Source organism: Arachis hypogaea, chromosome 9 (genome assembly GCF_003086295.3).
Source record: "Arachis hypogaea cultivar Tifrunner chromosome 9, arahy.Tifrunner.gnm2.J5K5, whole genome shotgun sequence".
In the NCBI taxonomy this organism is placed as follows: Eukaryota; Viridiplantae; Streptophyta; class Magnoliopsida; order Fabales; family Fabaceae; genus Arachis; species Arachis hypogaea.
This window is the reverse complement of record NC_092044.1, coordinates 117,806,857-117,829,976: the sequence shown is the minus strand read 5'-3', so window position 1 is coordinate 117,829,976 and position 23,120 is coordinate 117,806,857. Positions and strand designations below refer to the sequence as shown.

At 31.5% G+C, this 23,120-nt stretch overlaps 2 protein-coding genes across 2 annotated transcripts; both read right to left on the bottom strand.

The window, feature by feature from the left end:
* Positions 1-4,609: 4,609 nt before the first annotated feature.
* On the bottom strand, positions 4,610-7,401 carry LOC112712525 (sucrose transport protein SUC2). The gene is made up of 4 exons (XM_025765432.3): positions 5,873-7,401; positions 5,473-5,536; positions 5,302-5,345; positions 4,610-5,218 (listed from the first exon to the last, which is right to left on the bottom strand). The coding sequence occupies exons 1-4, from the start codon at positions 7,121-7,123 to the stop codon at positions 5,039-5,041; spliced, it is 1,539 nt and encodes a 512-aa protein (XP_025621217.1). The 5' UTR covers positions 7,124-7,401; the 3' UTR covers positions 4,610-5,038.
* Positions 7,402-13,696: 6,295 nt separating this feature from the next.
* Positions 13,697-17,551, bottom strand: LOC112712523 (sucrose transport protein SUC2). Its single transcript, XM_025765431.3, has 4 exons — positions 16,162-17,551; positions 14,389-14,452; positions 14,205-14,248; positions 13,697-14,085 (listed from the first exon to the last, which is right to left on the bottom strand). Exons 1-4 carry the CDS (start codon positions 17,425-17,427, stop codon positions 13,912-13,914), a joined length of 1,548 nt encoding a protein of 515 aa, XP_025621216.1. The 5' UTR covers positions 17,428-17,551; the 3' UTR covers positions 13,697-13,911.
* Between the last annotated feature and the right edge of the window lie 5,569 nt (positions 17,552-23,120).

Sequence of the window (23,120 nt, the reverse complement as noted above, 5' to 3'; positions counted from 1 at the left end):
TATAGTAGATACAAAATTGAAAACCGTATAGTATATAGTATAGTATAGTATAGTATCTAGAAGATTGTAGCAGAATAATAATAATAATAATAATACAAGAAAGTAGCTAAGGATAATAGGTTTATGAAAGGGATGAGTGATAAATATGCATGGTTGGACGTAAACTAATGCATGTAATGCATAATTGATTGATTGAAGATATGGAATATGTGTAGAATGGCTGATCTATATATATATCGGTATCAGGTTCTTCTCAAATCTCATCAGAACCGTGGGCACAGCGCACTGCATGCTATACGTTGTTCCTTTTTATTTTTTGCTTCTATATGAAGACTTCATATCCAATAATAATGTTCCATCTTCAATTTATTTCTTATGCTTTAAGTTAGGTATTTCAATTATAACCTACCTATATATCTATGTCTACGTGTGTCTGCATGCATTCACTTGTTTTAGACAAACGTTAAAATTTATCCTTTTTCCTAAAAAGGAAAAATATAGGTAGAGAATGAATTTAGTAAACAATGCAGTTACGTATACGGTAAGGAGAATGCTAGGGGGACAATGATTTTGTTGAACAATATGAACAACTACCAATCAAATAAAAATACACTACACTTTTAAATTAACCCTTTAAATTTTAATATTAAAATAACCATCTGTACACTAGTAAAATAAACATCTGATATATCTATTGTTTACATTGTTTAATATTTTTATTATTCACCTATACTTTTCTATACGGTAATTTCCCTTCTTCACTTATAATTTTCGTGATTTTCATAAGAGTGTAGTGTGTTTTTCACTTTATTGAATCAATTTTAAAGTCAATTATTTATATTATTTACGAAAATTATTATTTACCTGACAAAATTCCCATCTCTAATATCTTTTCGATAAAAAAAGTTAATTTGACATTTGGATAGAATACAAAAATTTTAAAATTTTATTTTTGTATATATATAACTATGTATGTATTAATGTATCTTGAATGATACAATTAGTTTGAGGTAATTACTTTATGTTGGGTGAAATGTTTTATGGATAATTTGATGTATAAATTACCATATTTTTGAAAATCAGATTAAACCGATTAATCAAATTGGTTGAATAATAAATTGGTGGCCAATTCAGTTCGGTTCATAAATGAAATTGTAAAATTTAGAACCACCATTGAGTATGTAACTAATTAAAGTTGAGTAAAGAATTTATTAGATGATTTGATACGTAAATTATTATGATTCTAAAAATTAGATCGAATCAACCGGTTGATAAGTAAATTACGCACACAAAAATTAAAGCTCATTCAAAAAGGTTTCTATCCGAATCAATCCTAGCGTTTCAGCCAACTCTTTGAACAAATTAAAGCATGATAATACTTATCTTTTTTCTTATTAATATAATGGAACTGATGATAGCAAAAAAGGCTGCTAATAATATTCTTGTATATCATTCCATAAGGTTTTCCGGATATATGCTTGATCCTCTAATGATATTTACACTTCTCTGCCCCTTGTTGGATCAATTAAGGCTTTCTTCCAATTCATAAGATACATTTCTAATTTTAGATGGCCTACTCTTTGTTTGCACAATATTGTGTTAAGATTTAACACTTTTTTGGTTGAGGATTTAGTGATTTACCAATGTTTTTTTTTTTTTGGTTTTTGTACAATTTACCAATGTTATATATGTATAAAGTATGGTATTCCAAGAACTAAAAGGATAAAGCCCAAGGGCCCTAAACTTAGTAGATCCAAAAGAAATAAAGCCCAGAAACCAGGCCCAACAAAGCAGTCCAGACAAAACTTTAGGAGGGAGTATGACTCCCCAAACAAAAAAACTGGAGCAGAGGGAGCGAGGCTTGCATGACTGAATGAAACAGAAAATGGTAAACTAATCTCTCTGCATAACTAACTATACCAACTAATAACCAATTTGAATTGAACGTAGCCAGCTCACTTGTCCGTTTAAGTAAGTGTCGAGAGTTCGAATTCTGTCTTGTACATGCACCAACCCATTGATCAGCAATACACTCTTTTTAAGCTCATATCTGCAACAGATTAATTCTTAACCTGACAGGTTAGGAGATTCCATGGAAAAAAAAAAAACACTAACTATGCATACTAATGTTGTTGGTTAGTGCTAATTTTATGGAAAGTGCTGATGGGAAGGAGTTACAAAGCAATTTATGTTTGTTGGTGTCCCCTGTCATGGTGTTGGACGTTTTGTAGCTGGTCTTATTATATAGCCTTTGGTGTTTTGCTTTCTTTTACAACTCATTTATGGTCTATATTTAATTTTATACATAGGCAACATGGTAATAGTTTCTTTAGGGTGTGATTGGATCTATACCGCTAAAACCAATAGAAATAAGTACATGAATTGTTTGTGTGTCTCTTTCTATTTTTCACAATCAAATAATAAGCTTTCTGTGATCATATTTATATTCTCTTGTGTTATATCCACAATATTCAAACAGAATTTTAATAATGCATTATATTATTTGAATATAGATATTTACCTTTGATTATACACTATATATGTGATATAAGTACTATGCCGAGGTCTACATTAAGCTCTATTATGTATATATATATATATATTTTTAAAATTGATTAGTCTACTCAAAATTATTTTAATGCTGCAGTTATAATGAAAGGCTTTTTCTGTTTTGAATAAATCCCTGGAAGTAGAACTTTTATGTGAGGAGTAGTAATTATTTGTTGAATTTAAAAAAAATAATAAATTAATTGACGATAACTAAATATTATTATTAGGTTAAAAATCTAATTATGTGTGCGATTAATTTATTATTTATGTAGATATTAATAGAAAATAAAATAGGCCCAATAGCAAACTTCAGGCCTATAAACTTTAAAGAAATAGTTGTTTATCATATCAACACTTTTTTATTAGAACAAAAAATAAGTTTAATGCCAAATTGATGATTCAAGTCCAAGATCATATCACACTCTATGACTCAAACAAATAGTTGCTAACTAAGAAATGTTCATTTCCATCTAAACCAAATCAAAGTCACCCAATCAGTTCTCTTTCTTATCTCTTCTCTCTCATTCATGTGAAACATTTCAAAAGAAAAACAAGAAAAAAATAATCTGATTAGGATTCAAATCAAAGAAGAAAAAATAGATTACCAAAACTAAGCAAGTCAAAAGTTAGGGTTCAAAAGCCAAGATCAAATCAAAGAGATAAATTAAAAAATTCTTTTTATTTTGGTGTTTTATTGGTAACTTGTTGAAGATGCTATTCTCCCTCAAGTACCAAACTGAAAAATGGAAGAAAGTGGAGGCTATGAAACTCTGCTATAAATTAAAGGTCAAAAATTAAACTTGGAGCCAAAGTTTTGATATACGGCTCAGATCCTTGAAGAAAATTGAAAAAGGATGAAAGAGAAGCCGCTGGATTTGATTGTATATTTGCTTTAATCACTACTGTTGTCTTCTGCGCTATTGTTGCTGCTGCTGTGACATTGAAAAAGAAGGAAGTCAACTGTTCAATCTAAGATTTAAGCTTTGAAAGATTTACTCCTCTATTAAAGGGGTAAACGACTAGAGATTGATTCAAGGAGTGAGCACATAGTTTAAATTCTCATAGCTTACAAGCTATTCCTCTCTTCTTCTCCAGAGTTTTACATTGAATTTTTTGTTCTTCAGTGTTCATCTTTTCTTTATTTTTTTTCAATGAAAAAAGGCATATAGTAAAGAATCAGTAAAAATCATTGAGAGAAAAGGTAAAGAGAGATACAAGAAAAAGCTAGAAAATTATATCAAAGCTCTTTTGTATATTTTTTCTGTTTTGTACACATGATTCTAAGGGAATTTTCTTACAAAGTTAGGTAAGCACTTAGTGGTTAAAAATTTAGGGAGTGAATCTAGTCAAATCTAATTTGGATAGAAGTTGGGTTTATTCTAGATAGGATTAAGTTGAATCTTAGAAAAATTGGTGCTTGTAATCTTTAAAAGATAGTGAAAATTTCACCGCTATTGCGAGAAAGACTGGATGTAGATTACATTGCACATAATGGTTGAACAAAAATATATGGCTGTATGAATTTCTCTTTTTTAATCTTCTTCTGTTTTTCTTTCATGAAGAGACAAAATAAAAATGTCCCATATATTATCTTTATCTCAGAGTCATAATTATTCTAAAAATAAATATTGCTCTGTTCTTAAAAGCGTCATAAAGAGACAAAATAAAATTGTCTCCTAAATTTTTACTTGATAAATATTTCAGCAATTATATGTTTTTCTAATCAAAATTAAAAAAGACAAAAATATTTAAAAAATAATCATAAATTTAACCCCTTCTCTAGACCATTTTAAAACATTTATTTTTTATTAGACATGATCTAATATATGCATACAAATATTTATTTGACATGTCTAAGTTTGTGGGTTTTCATTAAAAGTATGAATTTCTCTTATTCAAGTCTTTTTTTTCCCACTAAAAATGCTTCCTAACTTGTGTTTCTCTCTATTAAAAGTTTCACTACTTTTCTGTCACATTTAATAATTAATTTTATTTATAATCAGTTTCACATTTTGTAATTAGATTAATGATCCGACGCAAGAGAAGGGAAGACTAAAAATTAAAGCAACTTAGGATGACAATTTTCAATTTGGATTTTTCCATGTCATCATTTCACTTCTAAAATAAATCAAATAAATAAAAATATATCTTTTTACCCCCTTCCTACAATGGTATTTTACTTTCTCTTTTTAGTAATTCCTCTTGGCGATAAAGAAATACAATGTTGAGTCTTATCTGTGAATTGTGACTGGTGCATGCATGATCAACAAGGCATTATTACTGTATGTGTATGGTTGAACAAGATCCATGAATCTCTCCACTTTGAGGATATATATATATATAGAAAATGTAACTTTCACTCTGTATCATCCTCATCATCATGATCAGCCAATAATACTAGAAATCTACAGAAAGCACCAATAGCAGAAGGATATAACATCCCACCAATTCATCATGATCATGGTATTCAAACTCTGTTGTTTGGTGATTAATGGAAGGCAGCAGGGGTGGAGGTTGCAGCAGCTTTGGTGAAATCAGGCGGGGGAGAAGGAAGGAAAAACAATGATAGTATTCCACTGATTGCAGCTGCCACAGCACCCAACACAAACGATGGCAAGTTACCACCAAAAAGTTTATCAAACGGTCCGCTAACCACAGACATCACCATCTGTCATCAATAATCATAATCATAATCAAGTTTTGCCTCTAATCAAGTTTTATTGTTTTAAACATGTCAAGTGAAATTCTAACCTGTGGTATCACAACTGCAAGATTCAGAATTGCAAGGGATAGCCCTGAATATTGTGATCAAACAACAACAAATTTAAAACTCGTTAATTAATTACATATTTTACTCTACCTGAGCGATCTCAACTTAGTAATTAATTAATTAGTTTTACTGGGTATGAACTTTGAACGTACCTTGGCCTGCCCCTGCTGCGCTGGAGAATATAGATGCTAGAGTATAGGGTATGCTACAAGTAATCTGAAACAAATCAATAAATAATTAATTAAAGTAAGATGTTAGTATTATTATTGTTTTAAGTAAAAGGCTAATAGATTTGTACATGTCAGTTGAAAAAAAGAGAGCTCAATTTGATGCCAACGAAAATTAATTCTACTTTGTACTGTATTAAATTGTTTCTATTATTGGATAGGGGACTGTTAAAGTGATAAGATTGTTAAAGAATTAAGCACATGGCAAAGCAACACAACATATCTTCATTTAATTTTAGTAAATATTCTTTTGTTAATTTTTTTTTCTTTTTAAAAAGAATTTAGATGCAGAATATACGAAATTAGTAGTTAGTTAGTTAGTTACCGCGAATGGGAGTCCAAGAAAGGAGTAAAGAGTCAACGCAGCTGCCTTGACTCCCGCAGGAGGCGGCAGTGGCTCCCGAACCCCATCATGAGCCACCGTATACCGCCGAGAATGCTCGGCCATCTTAGAAACCGCCACCGTCATGGCCAAACAAACCGCGAGCAAGAAGTTAACGACTCCCCAGAGCCTCTTCTCGCCGCGAAGGCCACGCGCCAACACACCAATCCCCAACGACGCGGCACCCGCCACAATGGAATTCAACATCATTCCCAACGCACCCGCGTGCACCCCCATAGTGTACACCCTCTCCTTCTTATCCTGCGCACCGTACACTTCAACCCCCATCCAATCAGTGTTGTACAGTAAAAACGGAAACCACGCGAACCAATTGAAACACGTCACCAACAATAGGATCCACATTGGTCTTTTGAGTTCCCGCAAAGCACCGAATAATTCCCCAATCCCTCCCTTCCCGCCATTTCCAACTGAACCCGTTATTCGTAACGGTTTTTCCTTAACGTACGTAACAGTAACAGTTACCAGCACTAGCTGAATCGCAACGGCGAAGAGGAAGCACGTCTTCACGTCCGCACAGTACTCGTCACATGATGCCGTTTTTGTGAACGGTAGCACTCGGTGGATTCCGCCGGAGGATCCCGCTGCGGAGCCGAGGATGTTCCCGGCGGCTGTGAAGAGCGTGTAGAAGGCGTAGCCGGTTCTGGTCTTGCTGTGGTCTCCGGCGGCGAGGTCGGCGATGAAGGCGCGGCACGGTCCCTGGAGGAGGTTGTTGGCGAAGTCGATGATCCAGAAGCCGACGATGAAAACGGCAATGGTGCGAGGGCGGAGGTTGGCTTCGTCGGAGTTACCAAGGAAATGGCCTAGGTCTGCAGCGTAGCCGATGAGGAAGGAGGCGAAGACAACGGATAGGGTTCCAGCGATAATGAAGGGGCGGCGGGGGCCGAAGCGGGAGGTGCAGCGGTCGCTATAGAAACCAACGAGGGGCTGGACGATGATGCCGGAGATAGGGCCGCAGAGCCAGATGAAGGAAACCCACATGTGAGGGGTTCCGAGTATTTGGACGTAGGGTGTGAGTATGGTGAGCTGTAGGGCCCACACGAATTGTATGCCTACGGCGAGGGTCGCCACGGTGATGATCTTACTTAGAGGGCTAGACAGCTGATCAGTCGGTGGAGCAACCGGAGCTTCCTCCGCATGAGGAGGATGAAGTTTGGTGGCACTGACAGACTCCATTTATAAAAGGTTTATTCTATTACTCCTAAAAATTGGTACATAAAGTTTTTGTTTCCAAAAATTGCTCACTCAACTTCTGAGTGTGCATGAATGATAAATGGTTTGAAGTTTGAACTTGGGAAAAGAGCCAAATAAATGTTAGGAGTGGAGATATGCATGGATTTTATATGCACTCAAATATGTGTCGCCAATATAGACTGAGTGCACGTTCTAGTCTGACTAAGGTTTCATATTTAATTAGTGGTGTCATTTTCAGTGGCTCTCGCAAATAATGATTTGTTTGTTTTGTAGTTACTAGTTGTTATTTTCATGTTTGAATGGAGTTGCAAGGGCGTTAGTGAATTGCTTTGAATTCAGTTAGAGTTAAAGGACATGTGGGGATGTCGTTAACATCATACAAGTTCCATTTGAACTCCACACTTTAACATCACTCAAGTTCCAGTCTGAGTTGAGTTAGGCAAAATTGTTGTTGATCTCTTTGAAGTTTCAGTTCTGATTACAAGCGGGACCAACCAAGCCAATGGACCATAAACTGATGGTAATATGTTCCCACTTGTGTGTAGGCATACACCAATATTTCACATGCATATTTTCTAGCCTAATACGCCAAATTAAGTATATCTTTAAGATATCTCTTAAGTTCTTTTTCAATAATTTGAAATAAAAGGTACTGCTGGTATATTAGGCGAGTGGAAATTAGACTAAAGCTTAAGGAAGACGTAAAATCTACAGCTTAATCACTGGGTTGATTATCAATTACCAACATTATTCAAAGTCGGCTAACGAGAGAGTTGACAATTTCAGGGTAAATTTAATTTTGGACCACACTCTTAATTAATTTGGCCAAGGCTTACATCATCAGCACAAGTCACACAAGGTAGAGTGTAGACTACCTTTTAGTCCTTTTGTTTGGAAAATCTTCACAGAACCGGAATGCTATAGACTTTTTTTTATGCTATAAAATTATGGATTATGCTAAGTAACTAATAATTTTTTTAAACAATATGAATATCACTAATAAAATAAAAATATATTATATCTTTAAATTATTTACTTAAATCGTATTAATATTAGAATAACCATGCGCATATTTATTAAATTGAACATCCGATATATCAATTGTTCACATTATTTAATATTTTCATTGTCTATCTATATTTTTTTAAATTATAAATTATTTATAAATGTAAAATATCTCTCCTTAGGAGCTAATTTTTAAAGGTTGAATGAGGTTAATTTAGTCTCAATTCTGATAATATATCTAATGTGTCAATATATAACTTTTTAAAAAAAAAATTTGAAGCGCGAATAATGTAACAATTCAATATAATTAATGCAATAAAGTTCGTATTTAGATACCTATAAAACTTTTTAGTATATATACAGAGGTTAATTTTGATATAAATTGATAATATAAAATATTTTATATAATCATATAATTATATCTATTTTTTTAAATGATAATTTACATGATTAATATATAAAATAATTTTTTTATTGATGTAGTATTAAGAGTCCGTTTGGGAAGTAGCAGAAGCTACTTTTTTTAATTTTTGGATTATAAAAAATCACCGTCTATGTGTTTGGCACTATTTTAAAAGAAGCTTTTAACTTCTCAAAAAGTTAATTTGCAACTTTTTAAAGAAGTAGAAATATATGACTTACCACTTACTTAAAAAAAATTAATTTTAAAACAAAAAAAATCTACTTTCCTTCTTGACTCTATGAAAAATACTGACCCTTCATCACCATTTTCACACAAGGTCTGCTAGAAGCACTGGCCTTCCACCATCATTCTCACGCAATGTTTCAAGTCTCATTATTTTTACGTAATAAAACATCTGATGGAAGTATTGATCCTCCACCACATTTTCAGACAATATTACATCTGAACAACTTACTGCATATATTCCTTCTAAGTATTTTTTTTATCATTTTATCACTATTTTTTATTATTAAATTTGTATTCAAGTGTGGTATGAAATTTCAGTTTTAATTTTATTTTTTTCATATGTAATTTTATAGCTTATTATTATTTTTATAGTTAATTATAACAAGTTCTTGACCTCAATAAAGGAGAAGAGAGTTCTAATAAGAGTAAAAATAAAAAATAAAAAACAGCAATAAAATATACATTGACACACATTTTATATTTATTTTTTATTTTCACCTACCATATCATACATAATATTAGTGATTAGATTATGTAAAATCAACATTCAATATTGGAAAATATTTGTTATTATGGTTATTTTAATATTCATTCTCTTTTATAAAAAAAATTTATCTTTTGCGTTATTTATCCAAACGTTACAACTTTAAAATAAGTACTTTTATAACTAAAAAATTAAACACAAAATAACTTATTTATAAGCTGCTTTTAATAAAAGTCCTTATATTTTAAATTTATTTTTCAAAAAAACTTATTTAAGTTATTTATCCAAACTGGACTTAAGTAAATAAAATACGTATTTTTATACTAAAAGAATATCAAAATTTAATTCATATATAAATAATAATTTTTTAATTTAAATTAAAAACCGGCTATACAAATATACCATGAAAAGTCACCAAAAAAAATATACCATGAAATTCCACTGTTATTCGATAGTAATTATTTATTTGATTTGATGTACCGAAAGTATTTCAAATAATGAGACACTTTTTAACCACCAAATAATTAGCAGACTTTCTCCTCTCATATGTATTATATTCGGAAATAGTTGGTAACTATAAATTAACTAAAAATAATTAGAATTTATTTTATTTAGTATTTTTTAATAAATATTAAATAAGATAAATTTTTATTTTTTTTGTTTTTTTGATATTATCATTTTATATTTATTAGAATATAAATAGGATCAATTAGATCAATTAGCATTATTTAGCATGTCTGTATATTTATTATAGGATATTATGTTTTTATTGTTTTGATTCTTCTAGAACCTATATATATCTTTGTATATTATATTATTTAAATGCACTCAATAATACACTATATTTTCTCCAGTTTAATCTCTTATTTTTAACATGGTATCAAGAGCATAGGTTTCTTTCTCTTTCCATAAAAATTAGTTCATAGTTAATATTCTGTCCCTGTTTTCACTCTCCACTTTCCGAAATTTTCTTCTGTCATCGGCCATACCATCGTCTTCGTCTCACTATTATGAGTACACAGAGAACAGCCCAGTCATTGAAAACTGCCGGACGTGCCTATGCAAGGCCCATGTCCGCTCAACATTTTTCTCTATCCAAACGCTTCCAGAATCGTTAGATCTTCGGCAACGATCAACAATCTAGGAGCTTCACACGTGTCGTGCATAAGTGACTCCTACCAACTCGCTTCCCAACCTCGTGTGTCGCCTGTTATGATCCATTGGTTCGACCCGCACACCCAGTCACTCGTCCATGTGTCTTTCTCCTCCACTACTCGTTTATTACTACATGTCATCCTTTTGCTGACGTGGCAGTCAGTGGGACCCCTTATTTTTTGGTGAGCTCTTTTCGATTCTGTCATCCATTTTTTTTATTTCTGTCCCGATTTTGCAGCTTCTTCTCTTTTCTCGTCTTTGTATCTACTATCATAAAAAAATAAGATGTTTTTGCTGCCATAGACAAAAAGAGTACATTCTGTCGCAATTGTAACTATTTTGGGTACCTCTTCTCAGACTGTCATTCTATTGAATGTCGAAAATGTAAACAGAAGTGTTACGTTGGCTCTAATTGTCCAACACTCTTCTGTCATTATTGCAAGCTCTTGGGACACTTGATTACCACATGTCTTACTCGCCCACAATATTCATATCAACACAAATATCATTCCCGTTCTAACTACACTAATAAGAATGTGCCAGCTTCTATTGTTGCTGCTGCTATTACTGACTCCACCAACTCTACTTCTCTCAAACCACCTTTTGTCTCTCCGTCCAACATTGAATATCTTCTTAAGCTACTTCTCTCATTTTCTACTAATACTTCTACTACTCTTTTCACTCTTCTAGATAATTCTAAATGGTATTTTGATTTTGGATTGCTTTAATCACATGTCTCTTTTACATCATCCTTTTTCATCTTTGTCTACCACCACAAATGCACATTCTGTCAACATTGCTGTTGGTTTTCTCTTATATCCAACACATAAGGATTTTATTTCACAGTCTGAACTTAATCTCTCTGATACTTATTTTATTTCAAAATTAAACTTTAATCTTATCTCTGTTGGTCAACTTGTTGAACTCGATTTTGATGTCAATTTTTCTATTTCTGGTTGTCGTGTGCAGGATCGTGAGATGAGATAGATCATTAGGACTGGACGTAAGGTCGGAAGGTTATTTGAGCTCGAGAATCTTCATATTCTTGTGTCAAATCTTTGTGCTATCTTTTTCCATCTACCCTTCACTTGTGGCATTACCATCTTGCCCACAACTCTTTAGAAAAATTGCGTTCTCTTGTGTATAAAGGTGTTTCGAGTCAGGTTAATAATGAGTCTTTTAATTGCATTTCTTGTCAAACAATCTGATTTATCTTTTCACAATAATTCACCTCTTACTTGCTCTCCTTTTAATCTTATCCACTTTGATGTTTGGGGCCTACTCACATCACTTCTATGGGAGGGGCTTGCTATTTTATAGTTTTTATTGATAATTATTCACGCTTTACTTGGGTTTATTTGATGACTAATTGCCATGAGTTATCTCAAATTTATATTAACTTTGCCATTATGATTAAAACTCAGTTTTTCATAATCTTTAAGGTGTGTTTGTTTGAGGTGAAAATGGGAGGAAAGAAAAGGAAGGGAAAGAAATTGGAAGGAAAATAGTTATTTTCCTTTGTTTGGTTGAGGAGAGAAATGGGAGAGGAAGGAAAATGAATGGAAAAATATTGATGGGATCCACCAATTTTTTTCCTCCAAGAGTGGAAAGAAAATGGAGAGAAAACTAATTCTCTCTCTACTTCCAATATTATTCCTTTACTTTTTTCAATATATTTTATAATATAAGGATAAAATTATCTTTTTATAACATTTTTTTCCTTCTTATTTTCCTTTCATCCAAACACATCTAAGAAAAATAAAAATGCACTTAATAAAATGGACGGGCTAAACGCAAACACCATCACATTCTTGATTCTGTTCGTGCATTGCTTATTTCTTCTTCGTGTCCTACATAGGGTGAAGCAATTCATACTGTTGTCCATGTTATCAATAGACTCCCTTCTTTTGTCCTTGGTAACATTACTCCCTTTGAGCGTCTTTATCATACTTCTTCATATTACAATTCTCTTTGAATTTTTCGTTGTGTCTGTTTTATTCTTCCTTAGCCTCATAAACATAATAAACTTGAATCTCGGGCTCGCATGTCTTGTTTCCTTGGTTATGGAACTGAACATAAGGGTTATCATTGTTGAAATCTTCTTTCTAGACGTATTCGTATATCTTGTCATGTTTAGTCTGGGAGCATCGTATGTTTTTTAAGTTCTCCTCATTTAAGTTCATTCCTTCTACTCAGTCAACGTTTTTCACTAACTCCAATGTTGATCTTTTTTCTAGTAATGTTTATTGTGACAATCGCAGTGCTATTCAGATTGCTCATAATGATGTTTTTCATGAACGCGTCAAACACATTAAGATTGATTGTCATTTTGTCTGACAATGCCTTCTTATTGATGTTGTTCGTCTCGTAGCTGTTAGGACTCTAGATCAAATTTTGATATCTTCACGAAAACTCATCATCATTCTACTCTTTTTCGGATTCTAGTGTCAAAATTCAAAATAGTATCTTTAGCTCCCACTTGAGTTTGAAGAGGAATGTTATAGTATAATTCGAATCAATTAGACCAATTAGCATTATTTAGCATATATGTATATTTATTATAGAATATTATATTTTTATTATTTTGATTCTTCTAACACCTATATATATCTTTGTACATTATATTATTTATATGCACTCAATAATACACTATTTTTTTTTAATTTAACCTCTTATTTCTAATAAGATTATTATTGAACAAATCACTCATCTACTTATTTTGTAACCATACATTCCGTCTCTCGGGTCCATAATAAGTTAATAACCATGCATTTTAATTCATATATTTAATCATCAAATATTTAGCAATCACGCACTTTACAATTTATATTATTCTTAGAAAATTCCTTTGGTAAATAGTAAGATTAAATTAGACAAAAAATAAATATTATAATTAAATTTTTGAGAAAAACATATATTATACATAATGTCTTTTTTTCCATTATAAAAAATAAACTTGACTTTTTTTTATTAAAAAAATTCTTGATTCGTGGATCGTATCACGAACCTTATTATTGTACAATAAAAAAGGTAATGTTGAACTAAATTAGGTTGGTCTAGTGATTAATTCACTAGTTTATTTAAGCAAGTGTCTAGGTTTCGAATTTTATTTTGTGTATGTAACAACCCATTGACCAGCAACAAATTCTTAAATGTAGTTTAGATCCGCCACCAATTAATCTTTGATTTGGCGGTTGAAAACACCATGTTAAAAAAAAAAAAAAAACAGAGCAGTGCTAGATGGGTCTTGAACAAGCTATGGTTATGTGCAGCCACGCATCAAACTTTCATTTTATTAATGCGTATCATTTGATAGATATGGTTGATACAGCAAAATCGGTAATTGCTTGTAGCATCTGGTTGGATAACCTAAATGATCTTAATTAAGCAAACAGCTTTAGTTAAATTAAAAGAGCATTCTGTTTTTTGCCAATTATACATGAGATGGATAACTAAAATGTTGCATTGATTAATTAATTAATGAAAGCCTCCTCCGGTGATTGCAGCCTTGACGTCCGGCGGCGGAGAGGGCAGCAAGGTTATGGACAATATGCCACTGATTGCAGCCGCTACGGAACCAACCACGAAAGATGGCAGGTTACTGCCACCAAACAATTTGTCCCATGGTCCACTAACAGCAGACATCAACATCTGTATACATATAAGTATACATGTGCATGTGATTAATTAATCAATTCTTCTAGACATGAAATGAATCATTAATTAGAAAGGAAGAGAAAAAAACATATGAATTGAAATTTGATCCTGACCTGTGGTATGACAACTGCAAGATTGAGAACTGCCAGGGATAGACCTGAATATTTGATACAAAAATAAACAAAAAAAGTTATGCATTTTAGGATGAGACCATGATCGTTATTAATAGTAAATCCCAAATCAATAGTAATTAAAATTTTTCAAATTCAATGATTTAAGTGGTTATGATTATCAAACCTTGTCCTGCTCCTGCGTTGGTGGAGAATATAGATGCCAGAGCAAAGGGTATGCAGTAAGTGATCTGAACACGACCATATAATGAGAGTTAGGTTATTATTACCAAATCTTGCACATGAATCAAGTTCTCAAAAATAGATATTTAACTTGCTAGCATTTCAGTGGTAAACTTAGTCCTTGCACTTTAATCCTTTTTTTAGTTGGAAATAACATAAATTGGTAAATAATGAAGGAATTATAGGAAATAAGATGTAGGAATTTAAAAATTAAAGGAGGACGTAAAGTTAAAAAAAAAAAGTTATTTCAACAACTTACGAAATGGTTAATCAATAATACTATGTTAAAATATTATAAAAATATGGTCAAACATAAACAACTTACTAAATTTGTCAATAGTCTATATCTATATTTATGATACTAGACAAAATTTGGTGCACATTTTTTTTTAAATATTCATTATATATTTATATAAAAAATATATTTTGCAATGTTTAAGTCTTAAACTCATTATTTTTTAGTTTGAACATTTCGGTAATGTTAGAAAGACAAAAGAAAAATTTAGAATTTATCTTATTTAATATTCATTAATTGTTGTAATAATTAATAAATATTAAATGAAACAAATCCAAGCTGTTTTTACCTAATTTTAGTTACCAAATATTTAAGAATGAATACCCATTTCGACCCGATAATTTTTTTGAAAGACTACGAGGCTATCGATTAAAAAAAATACCCTTTTCGGCCTTTGATATTTAACTTTTTGAGACTGCTTTGTCAATGATCTCTTTTTCAGAATATACTTATGTGATAGTTAATCACTAATATATCTTCCATTTAATTTTTATACACCAACAACAAAATCTTGTCCTATTTAATTTTTATAAGCAAAAATAATTTAAAAATGACTAATATTTCTTAATTTTATACAGTAAATTTTGCTGATATATTTAAAAAAATAATTAAAGAAATTAAACAGTTTTGACAATTATTCTTAAAAGATAGTGAGACTCTCAATAAAAAAATTTGTCAATTCTAATTAGTTTTTAATGGATAAATCAACAATTTAACATATTATATAGACTTATTCCGTTAATACAAAAAATATTAATAAAGAGACTACTCAATTTCATAGAAATAAAAATTAAAGACTAAAAAGAATATTTTTTTTATTAAGGACCTTATTATCTTTTGAAGTAATTATAGAAGACCGTTTAAAATTTTTTTTCAATATTTAAATACTCACTTTTTTAATAACTAACATCATATTTACTACTATATATTATTGCACATATTTAATTAATCAATTATATTAATAATTACCAATATAAAATATATTTTAAAATATAAAATATATATTAATAATATTAAATTATATATATTTTTATATATAAATATATAATAATTAATTTTTAATATCTATTTAATATTTTTATTAATCAATACACTAGTCTATTATATTACAATAAATATTTTATAATCTTTAGGGATATTCTTATAATAATATTTTTATAAAAATAATATTATAAATTATTAAATAATATAATTGGCTAACCAATTTAAAAATTCACAATGAAAATGTCATCATAACCTTATTCCATAAATTTTCTCTCAATTCACGTGTTAATATTGTTTCCTTCAAAATGAAACAAAAAAGAATTAGAATGATGGGAAGTTTAAGTTTACGTGCCTTCTTTTCATGCATGGCTGGCGCGTGGCGTGCATGACAATGGAAGATGGGAATTGTTACTAATTAAAATTGCAATAACCACTTACAGCAAGAGGAATTCCAAGGACGGCGTAGAGAGTTAAGGCAGCAGCCTTGACGCCACGAGACGGCGGAAGAGGCTCCAGAGATCCGCCAGCACCCACCGCATACCGCCGCAAATGTTTGGCTATCTTGGAGATAGGCACCGTCATGGCCAAACAAACGGCTAGCAAGAAGTTAACAACTCCCCATAGCCTCTTCTCGCCACCAAGCCCACGCGCCAACACACCAATCCCCAAGGACGCGCCACCAGACACAATAGAATTCACCATCATCCCGGTGGCACCCTCGCGGACCCCAGTATCATACACACTCTGCTCCTTATCCTTCCCTCCGTACACCTCAACCCCCATCCAGTCAGTGTTGTACTCAAAAAACGGAAACCACGCAATCCAATTGAAACACGTCACCAATAAAAGGATCCGCATCGGCCTCTTAAGCCCCTGCAATGCACCCAATAATTCTCTCATCCCGCCTTTTTCACTTTTCCCAATGGAAACCGTTAACTGTTTTTCCTTCACGTACATCAAGTTGACGGTTACAATAACAACCAATAGCAACACGGAGATCATAAAACACGTTTTCACGTCCGCGCACTCGTCGTGGCATGCTTTCGTCGTTGTGAAAGGCAGGATTCTGTAAAGCCCGCCGGAGGATCCGGCGGCGGAGCCCAGGACGTTTCCGACCGCCATGAAGAGCGTGTAGAGTGCGTACGCGGTTTTCGTTTTGCTTTGATTCCCCGCAGCGAGGTCGGCCAGGAGAGCGCGACACGGTCCTTGGAGCATGTTGTTGGCGAAGTCAATGATCCAGAAGCCGAGGATGACGAGGCCGATGGTGCGCGGACGGATTTTGTGCTCCTCTCCGGTGGCGACTAGTTCGTCACCGAGGAGGTGGCCGATGTCGGCAGAGAATGCGATTAAGAAGCCTGCGAAGGTGACGGCTAGGGTTCCGGCGACGATAAACGGGCGGCGGGGGCCGAAGCGGGAGGTGCAGCGGTCACTGTGGTAGCCGACGAGGGGCTGGACGAGGATGCCGGAGACAGGGCCGCAGAACCAGATGAAGGAGACCCACATGTGTGGAGTTCCGAGTATTTGGACGTAGGGTGAGAGTAGTGTGAGTTGTAGGGCCCAGCCGAACTGTATGCCGGCGGCGATGCTGGCCACCGCCATGATCTTGCGCAGTGGGGCAGGTTGCATGGTGGCAGTTGCCTCCGCTGCCTGCACTTCAGGAGGAGGCTTGGTGGCTGAAGTGGAAGCAGAGACGACAGGCTCCATTCCTTGCAATCTATGTTAGAGAGAGGGAGCAGTGAAGAGTGTGAATGTGTATTTAATGTGTGGTGGTTGGTGGGTTTATAGTAGTTTGGGGAGTGGTGGTTCTGTGAATGAAAAGTGAAAAACTGCTGCTCTTGCATTGCATTATGGCTTGTTTAATAATTGGCTGTAAGACCCACTTACATCGATATTCTCGTCAAGTCGATATTCAAAATTCTTTAAATAATTTGATATTTTATTGAATTATTATTTAACGATTTTTAATTGTTAATTTTTTATAAAAATAATTACTAGGTTATTGTCCACCTTAATAATTAGACATGAGATAAATACACAGATGAAACAAATTATTTATTTTTCTTTTATCTTAGGTTCAGAAAATTAAAGTATGGAAAAGTTACACTTTAGAATGGGTACGTTATATATACTTCTTTGGTGATGAAAGGTCGTGGTCCGTAAGCATGATGATGTTGAGGAAGGGAGGTCATTATTCGTTTGGAAATAAATTAAATAGCTGTAGTGTCATTTTCTGCTATATCAATTATTTGTTTGTTTGTTTGTTTGTTCCTTTTCATACTCTAAAGCTTGTTTGTGATGAAGTTTGAATACTACAACATTATATCTACCATGCATGTTAATTGTTTCTTAGCCAGGTACATGCATATATACTTCCATTTTCATCCATACTCTCCCGAAGACTTTGATGTAATTTGGCAACTTTCTATTGTTATCTACAAATTTTGAATTTAAGTTTTACTTAAAAAAAAAACGAGGTAATTTAAACTAGGATCAAATATTTTCATCTCTACACTAAAAATTATTTCGATATTATCCCTTTTTGAAGTTAGAGGTGTTGTGAAATGAAATAGATATTAAGGTTCTTAAAACAAAACTGATAATTGAATTAATAAAATTAGAGAATTAATGATTCAATAGAAATTAAATTCAATATAATAAAATAATATATTTATATAGAAAAAATATATTTTAAAAAAAGATTAGTTATTTTAAATTAATTAACTGTTAAAAATTTTCATTAATTTAAATGATTAATTAATTTTTTTACTAATTTTTAAAATTTTTTATTAGTTCGCTATCAATAAATTTTTATCTTAAATTAAATTGATCTGATGATATATTTTCAATTAACCTAATTAAACCAGTCAATTCGGCCCGGTACTCATCAGGATTCAGGACCATGTTAGATCGATATAGTTTTACGGGACATGTAACATCAAAAAATTCCATTTGAATGTTATTAATGTATGAAACTGTCCTAGTATCTCGGTTGAATAATATGTATTCTGCGTTTGATGTTTACAATGCAATGAATAAAGCAGAAGCATATATATATATCCACAGATCCACTGAATACTGATAGATATTCTTGGAGAAAAATTATCATAATCTATCTATCTATCTAATTTTATTATATAAAAATTAATCTATTTTTATTATATAAAAATTAATATTAACTTTTTATACATTAAATTTAAGTTATATTTTTTTTAATAATATATATCACATCATCAATTTTAATTATTTAATAAAATTTAAAAATTAATCAATCAATTTTTAGTAAAATATTTTAAAAAAATTAAAATTAAAATCATAACTCCCATAATAAATTAATTTATTACATATTATTATTTAATAAAAATATAAAATATTAATTAAATATAATAAACATCTACATTAAAAGTATCATAATAACATTATCATAACAAATTTTAAGTTATAAACTATTCAAATTTCATACTATTTAAAATATATTTAATTTTTTTATTATTTTATAATATTTTATATATAATTATATTTTAAAATTCTTATAATTATACTTATTTCAATATGCTATTTAAATCAAAGAATCAAATTTAATCATTTTTTAATATTATTTTAAATTTATATCACTTAAGACATTGTTATGGCGGAGTAAATTAAAAGATATTAACATATATTTTAATATATATATATATATATAATACACACAAAAATTTCTAAAAATTTGTATTTTTACTATTATATATATCATTGGAAAATTATATGCACTAAAAAAAATAAATATAAAAAATACAAAAAATGAAAATTTTGTGTTACAATATAAAAAATTATTAATAGGTATGTTTATTTTATTTTATTTAAATTATTTTTATTAAAATAACTTATTCAATATATTATAGATATTTCACACCATAAGTATTTTAAAAAATTTTATTTTTACTATGATAAATGTCTTTAAAAAGTTGTATGTATTATAAAAAGAAGAATAAGTAAATATCAAAAAAAACTCATAAAAATATAAAAAATAAAGTTTTTGTGCTATAATGTAAAAAATTATTATAGATTCAAATTATGAAAAATTCTATAAAATTATACCTATCATAATAATTTTTATCAAATTATAAATTACTAACTCAATAATTATTTTAGATTAAAAATTAAATTAAAGGTTTTAGATTAAATTGTTACAATAATTTTTGTGCTATTTGATAGAAAAGCAAAAAAAATTATTGGGCACTACCTCAAAACTAATTACATTTCAAGACAACAATGATACTAAAGCACCATTCTAATTAAAAAATTTATACAACTTCACACTTATATTTGAAGGCAAAATTAATGATTTTAACTAAGCTTTCAACAGTACGCTATTACTAAAACATTTGTTCTGACAAAAAATAATGAAACTCAACCCCTATTACAACAAACAAAATAGGTAATATAACAAAAATTTTATTTATTGAAAACATCATTTTTATTGCTCATTTATATTGTTCATTGATTATAGGAACTAACTTCACCAATACTAATTTCATCAAACATAGATAACATACAAATTAAGAAATTAAGAAAAAAAATTAAATAAATCTAAGATATATCTTTAGATAAAAGAACATATACACATAGATGGAATAAAAAAAGACAATAGATCAGAAAATATATAGAAGTGAACCGTTCAAAAACATCATGTCTCCACAGGAAGAAAAAAGAAATAATTCCAACAACAACCAAAAATAAAAAGAAGAGAATAAATACCATATAAAAAGATTAAGTCCATCAATTATAACAAATACGAAAATAAAAATAACAAATAAAAATATAGATTTGTACAATTTCAATATAAATTTTTTTTGTATTATAAAATATTTTAAATAAAAAATAAATCAAATTTAATATTAACTTATATATATTTTAATTAATTTTTAAATAATATAATACTTATTAAAATATACTATATACTATCATTAATTTATCACCTTGTTTATTGTGCAAATCTCACTCTAGTTGCTCATAAAAGATGAAGTAAAAATTGAGAAATAACGAAGAGTGATAGAAACAACAATATTATATATTGATGCATGAAGAAACAAAATGGCATAGTCTCTTCATATTTCCTTAAGAAGTCGTGGTTTCGAGTCTCCGTATCTTTGTGTTTCGGCCCGGCCCAGTTGGTCCATTGCCCGGACCCGAGTGACCGGCCAACCTGACAAGAACACGAAACCCGAACATTAACCAGGAGGCGACCCGAACCGCCACCTCCCCTCCCATGAGGCACCTAATAGCTGGGGAAGGAAGTTTTTTGGAAGGTGGGTCTTCTCCCGTGGGACTCGCCCTAGTGTAGACTATATAAGGGAAGGGCCCTACCCCTCCCCAAAGGTACGTTACCTAACCCTCACTTTTTCTGCCACCTTGTATGGATTCTGACTTGAATATCGGAGTCTCTTTTGTAGGTGGCTCCCCCCTCACTACTTCGTCAATCCGGAAGATCCTCGAGCGCCCTTCTTCTCCCTTCAACATCAGCCCGGGAGGTCCAACCTCACACCAGCGATTCAAATCCAGGTCTCTTGTCACCCCGTATATCCAGCACATCCGACCCGTTCAGGAACCCTCCGAATACTTTGGTAAAAAAAAATTGGAATAACGTGTTTGCAAAGAGGCTAACTTGCCTTATATATTTAAGAAAAATAGGTGCGTGCATGACTCGACCCGAAGATCTGATCTGGCCCTGAACACTTTAAGGACTAATTTGGTGGGATTTTACCGGGTCTAGGGCTGGGTAGAAGTCTTAAAGATAGACCCGGTTTTTATTTCGGGTTGGGTCCGGGCCATAGTTCAGGTCACCCGAACTCGGCCTAGTCATCATACACAATTAATATTTTGTGTTATTAGTGATGGATGATGGTTATTCTTATGTGGAATTTAAGTATTGTAAACCTTAATATTTTGTGTTATTGTAAGACTATAAGTTAATGTTTTATGTTTAAAATGCATAATATTGTGTTATTTGTATTGATTTAAATATTTGGTGCTATTAGATAATATTAGTATTGATTATGGTTATGCTTCAATTTTAGAGAAGAGTTGGTTCTTGTTATATTTTTCTAAGTGAATTTTACCATGTCAAATAATGGTTGAAGTCTTAAAAATTTAAATATTTTCACATGCTAGCTTATAATAAGGTTTTAAAGTAATGTAATATTAATGGCCTGGTTTTTACCCGGTATAATCGTGGTTCGAAAGTGTATAGGTTTCATCGGGTCTAAGGTCGGGTTCGGATCTAACAAATAGGCCCGGTATATATTTCGAGCCGAATCTGGATCACATTAAACCCGGTTTCATCCGATCCATGCATACCCCTACAGAAAAATAGAGTAATTAAATAAAATTGTTGGAAGGATCTAAGATCTCCATCAAGTTAACGAACGAATCAACGGAAGAATTGACATTATTGGTATCCGGTTCTCAGCTGTGGGCGCAGCACATTGTTCTTGTTAAGAGCTAGTAATGAACAAATACCTTGCAAATGAAGAAATTTGAATATAGCAAATACACTAAGTGAGTGATTCAGTGATGAGCTATCCCTTGCTGTGATTCTTCCTTAAATTGTCGTCAAGTGATCAAGTGAACATGCATGACACTTTCTCCAATGAAATTTGGACACACACTGGTTGGAATTTGTATGTAAGAAGAGTATATCCTCTCAATTTTTTTCCTTTATTTGTTGGGTAAGGTATGATCTTTTAATATTTAATATATTCTGTCACATTTTTTTTTTGTCCTACTTAAAGAGAGTAAGGTAAGAAATTATACTTTACTAAATAATTAAGAAAAAAATTGAAAGAATTCGTTCCTGTATGTAGGTAGGTTTTAGTCTATTTTACAACGCATAATAGTTTCATATATTGTGACAATAGGTTCTTTTGTCAATTTCCCCCACAAAATACTATTGACAATTCATTCTAGAGACTATATATATATATATATATATATATATATTATGGTAAAAAAAAAAAGGGTTCTCTTTGATAAATAATTAAAGACATAGCTAGTAAAATGTATTAATTTTTTATTTTTTTAAGATATATTATACATTCTTTATTCTTTTCACCCAAAAACCCTTCGTTATAAATTCTGAGGAACCTTGCTTCTTAAGAAAGGAAGGAACAAATCAGCATAGCATATGCATTATGTTCCATCAGATATAAATCAAGGAATATTGTTATCCGTTACACATTTGTAGTTTGCAAGTGCAAACAAAGTCTAGAAGAATTTATTTTAACTAAATAGCAAAGCTTCAACTAATTAGGGGGGTGTGTGAGAATGAAGGAAATAATAACCCTTTCCTTCTCTTCCTTTTCCTTCAAAATTAACTCACAAAGATACCCTTTTGCCATGTGGTTTATAAGTGCAAGATG

Bases quoted from the DNA above. Each gene is read 5' to 3' on its own strand.
- LOC112712525 (XM_025765432.3), bottom strand. From the start codon at position 7,123: ATGGAGTCTGTCAGTGCCACCAAACTTCATCCTCCTCATGCGGAGGAA. The intron at 5,537-5,872 runs GTAACTAACTAA...GATTTGTTTCAG, and splicing joins TTCTTGGACTCCCATTCGCG to ATTACTTGTAGCATACCCTA. The intron at 5,219-5,301 runs GTTAGAATTTCA...TATTGATGACAG, and splicing joins TTGCAGTTGTGATACCACAG to ATGGTGATGTCTGTGGTTAG.
- LOC112712523 (XM_025765431.3), bottom strand. From the start codon at position 17,427: ATGGAGCCTGTCGTCTCTGCTTCCACTTCAGCCACCAAGCCTCCTCCT. The intron at 14,453-16,161 runs GTAAGTGGTTAT...GGTCGTGTTCAG, and splicing joins TCCTTGGAATTCCTCTTGCT to ATCACTTACTGCATACCCTT. The intron at 14,086-14,204 runs GTCAGGATCAAA...ATATGTATACAG, and splicing joins TTGCAGTTGTCATACCACAG to ATGTTGATGTCTGCTGTTAG.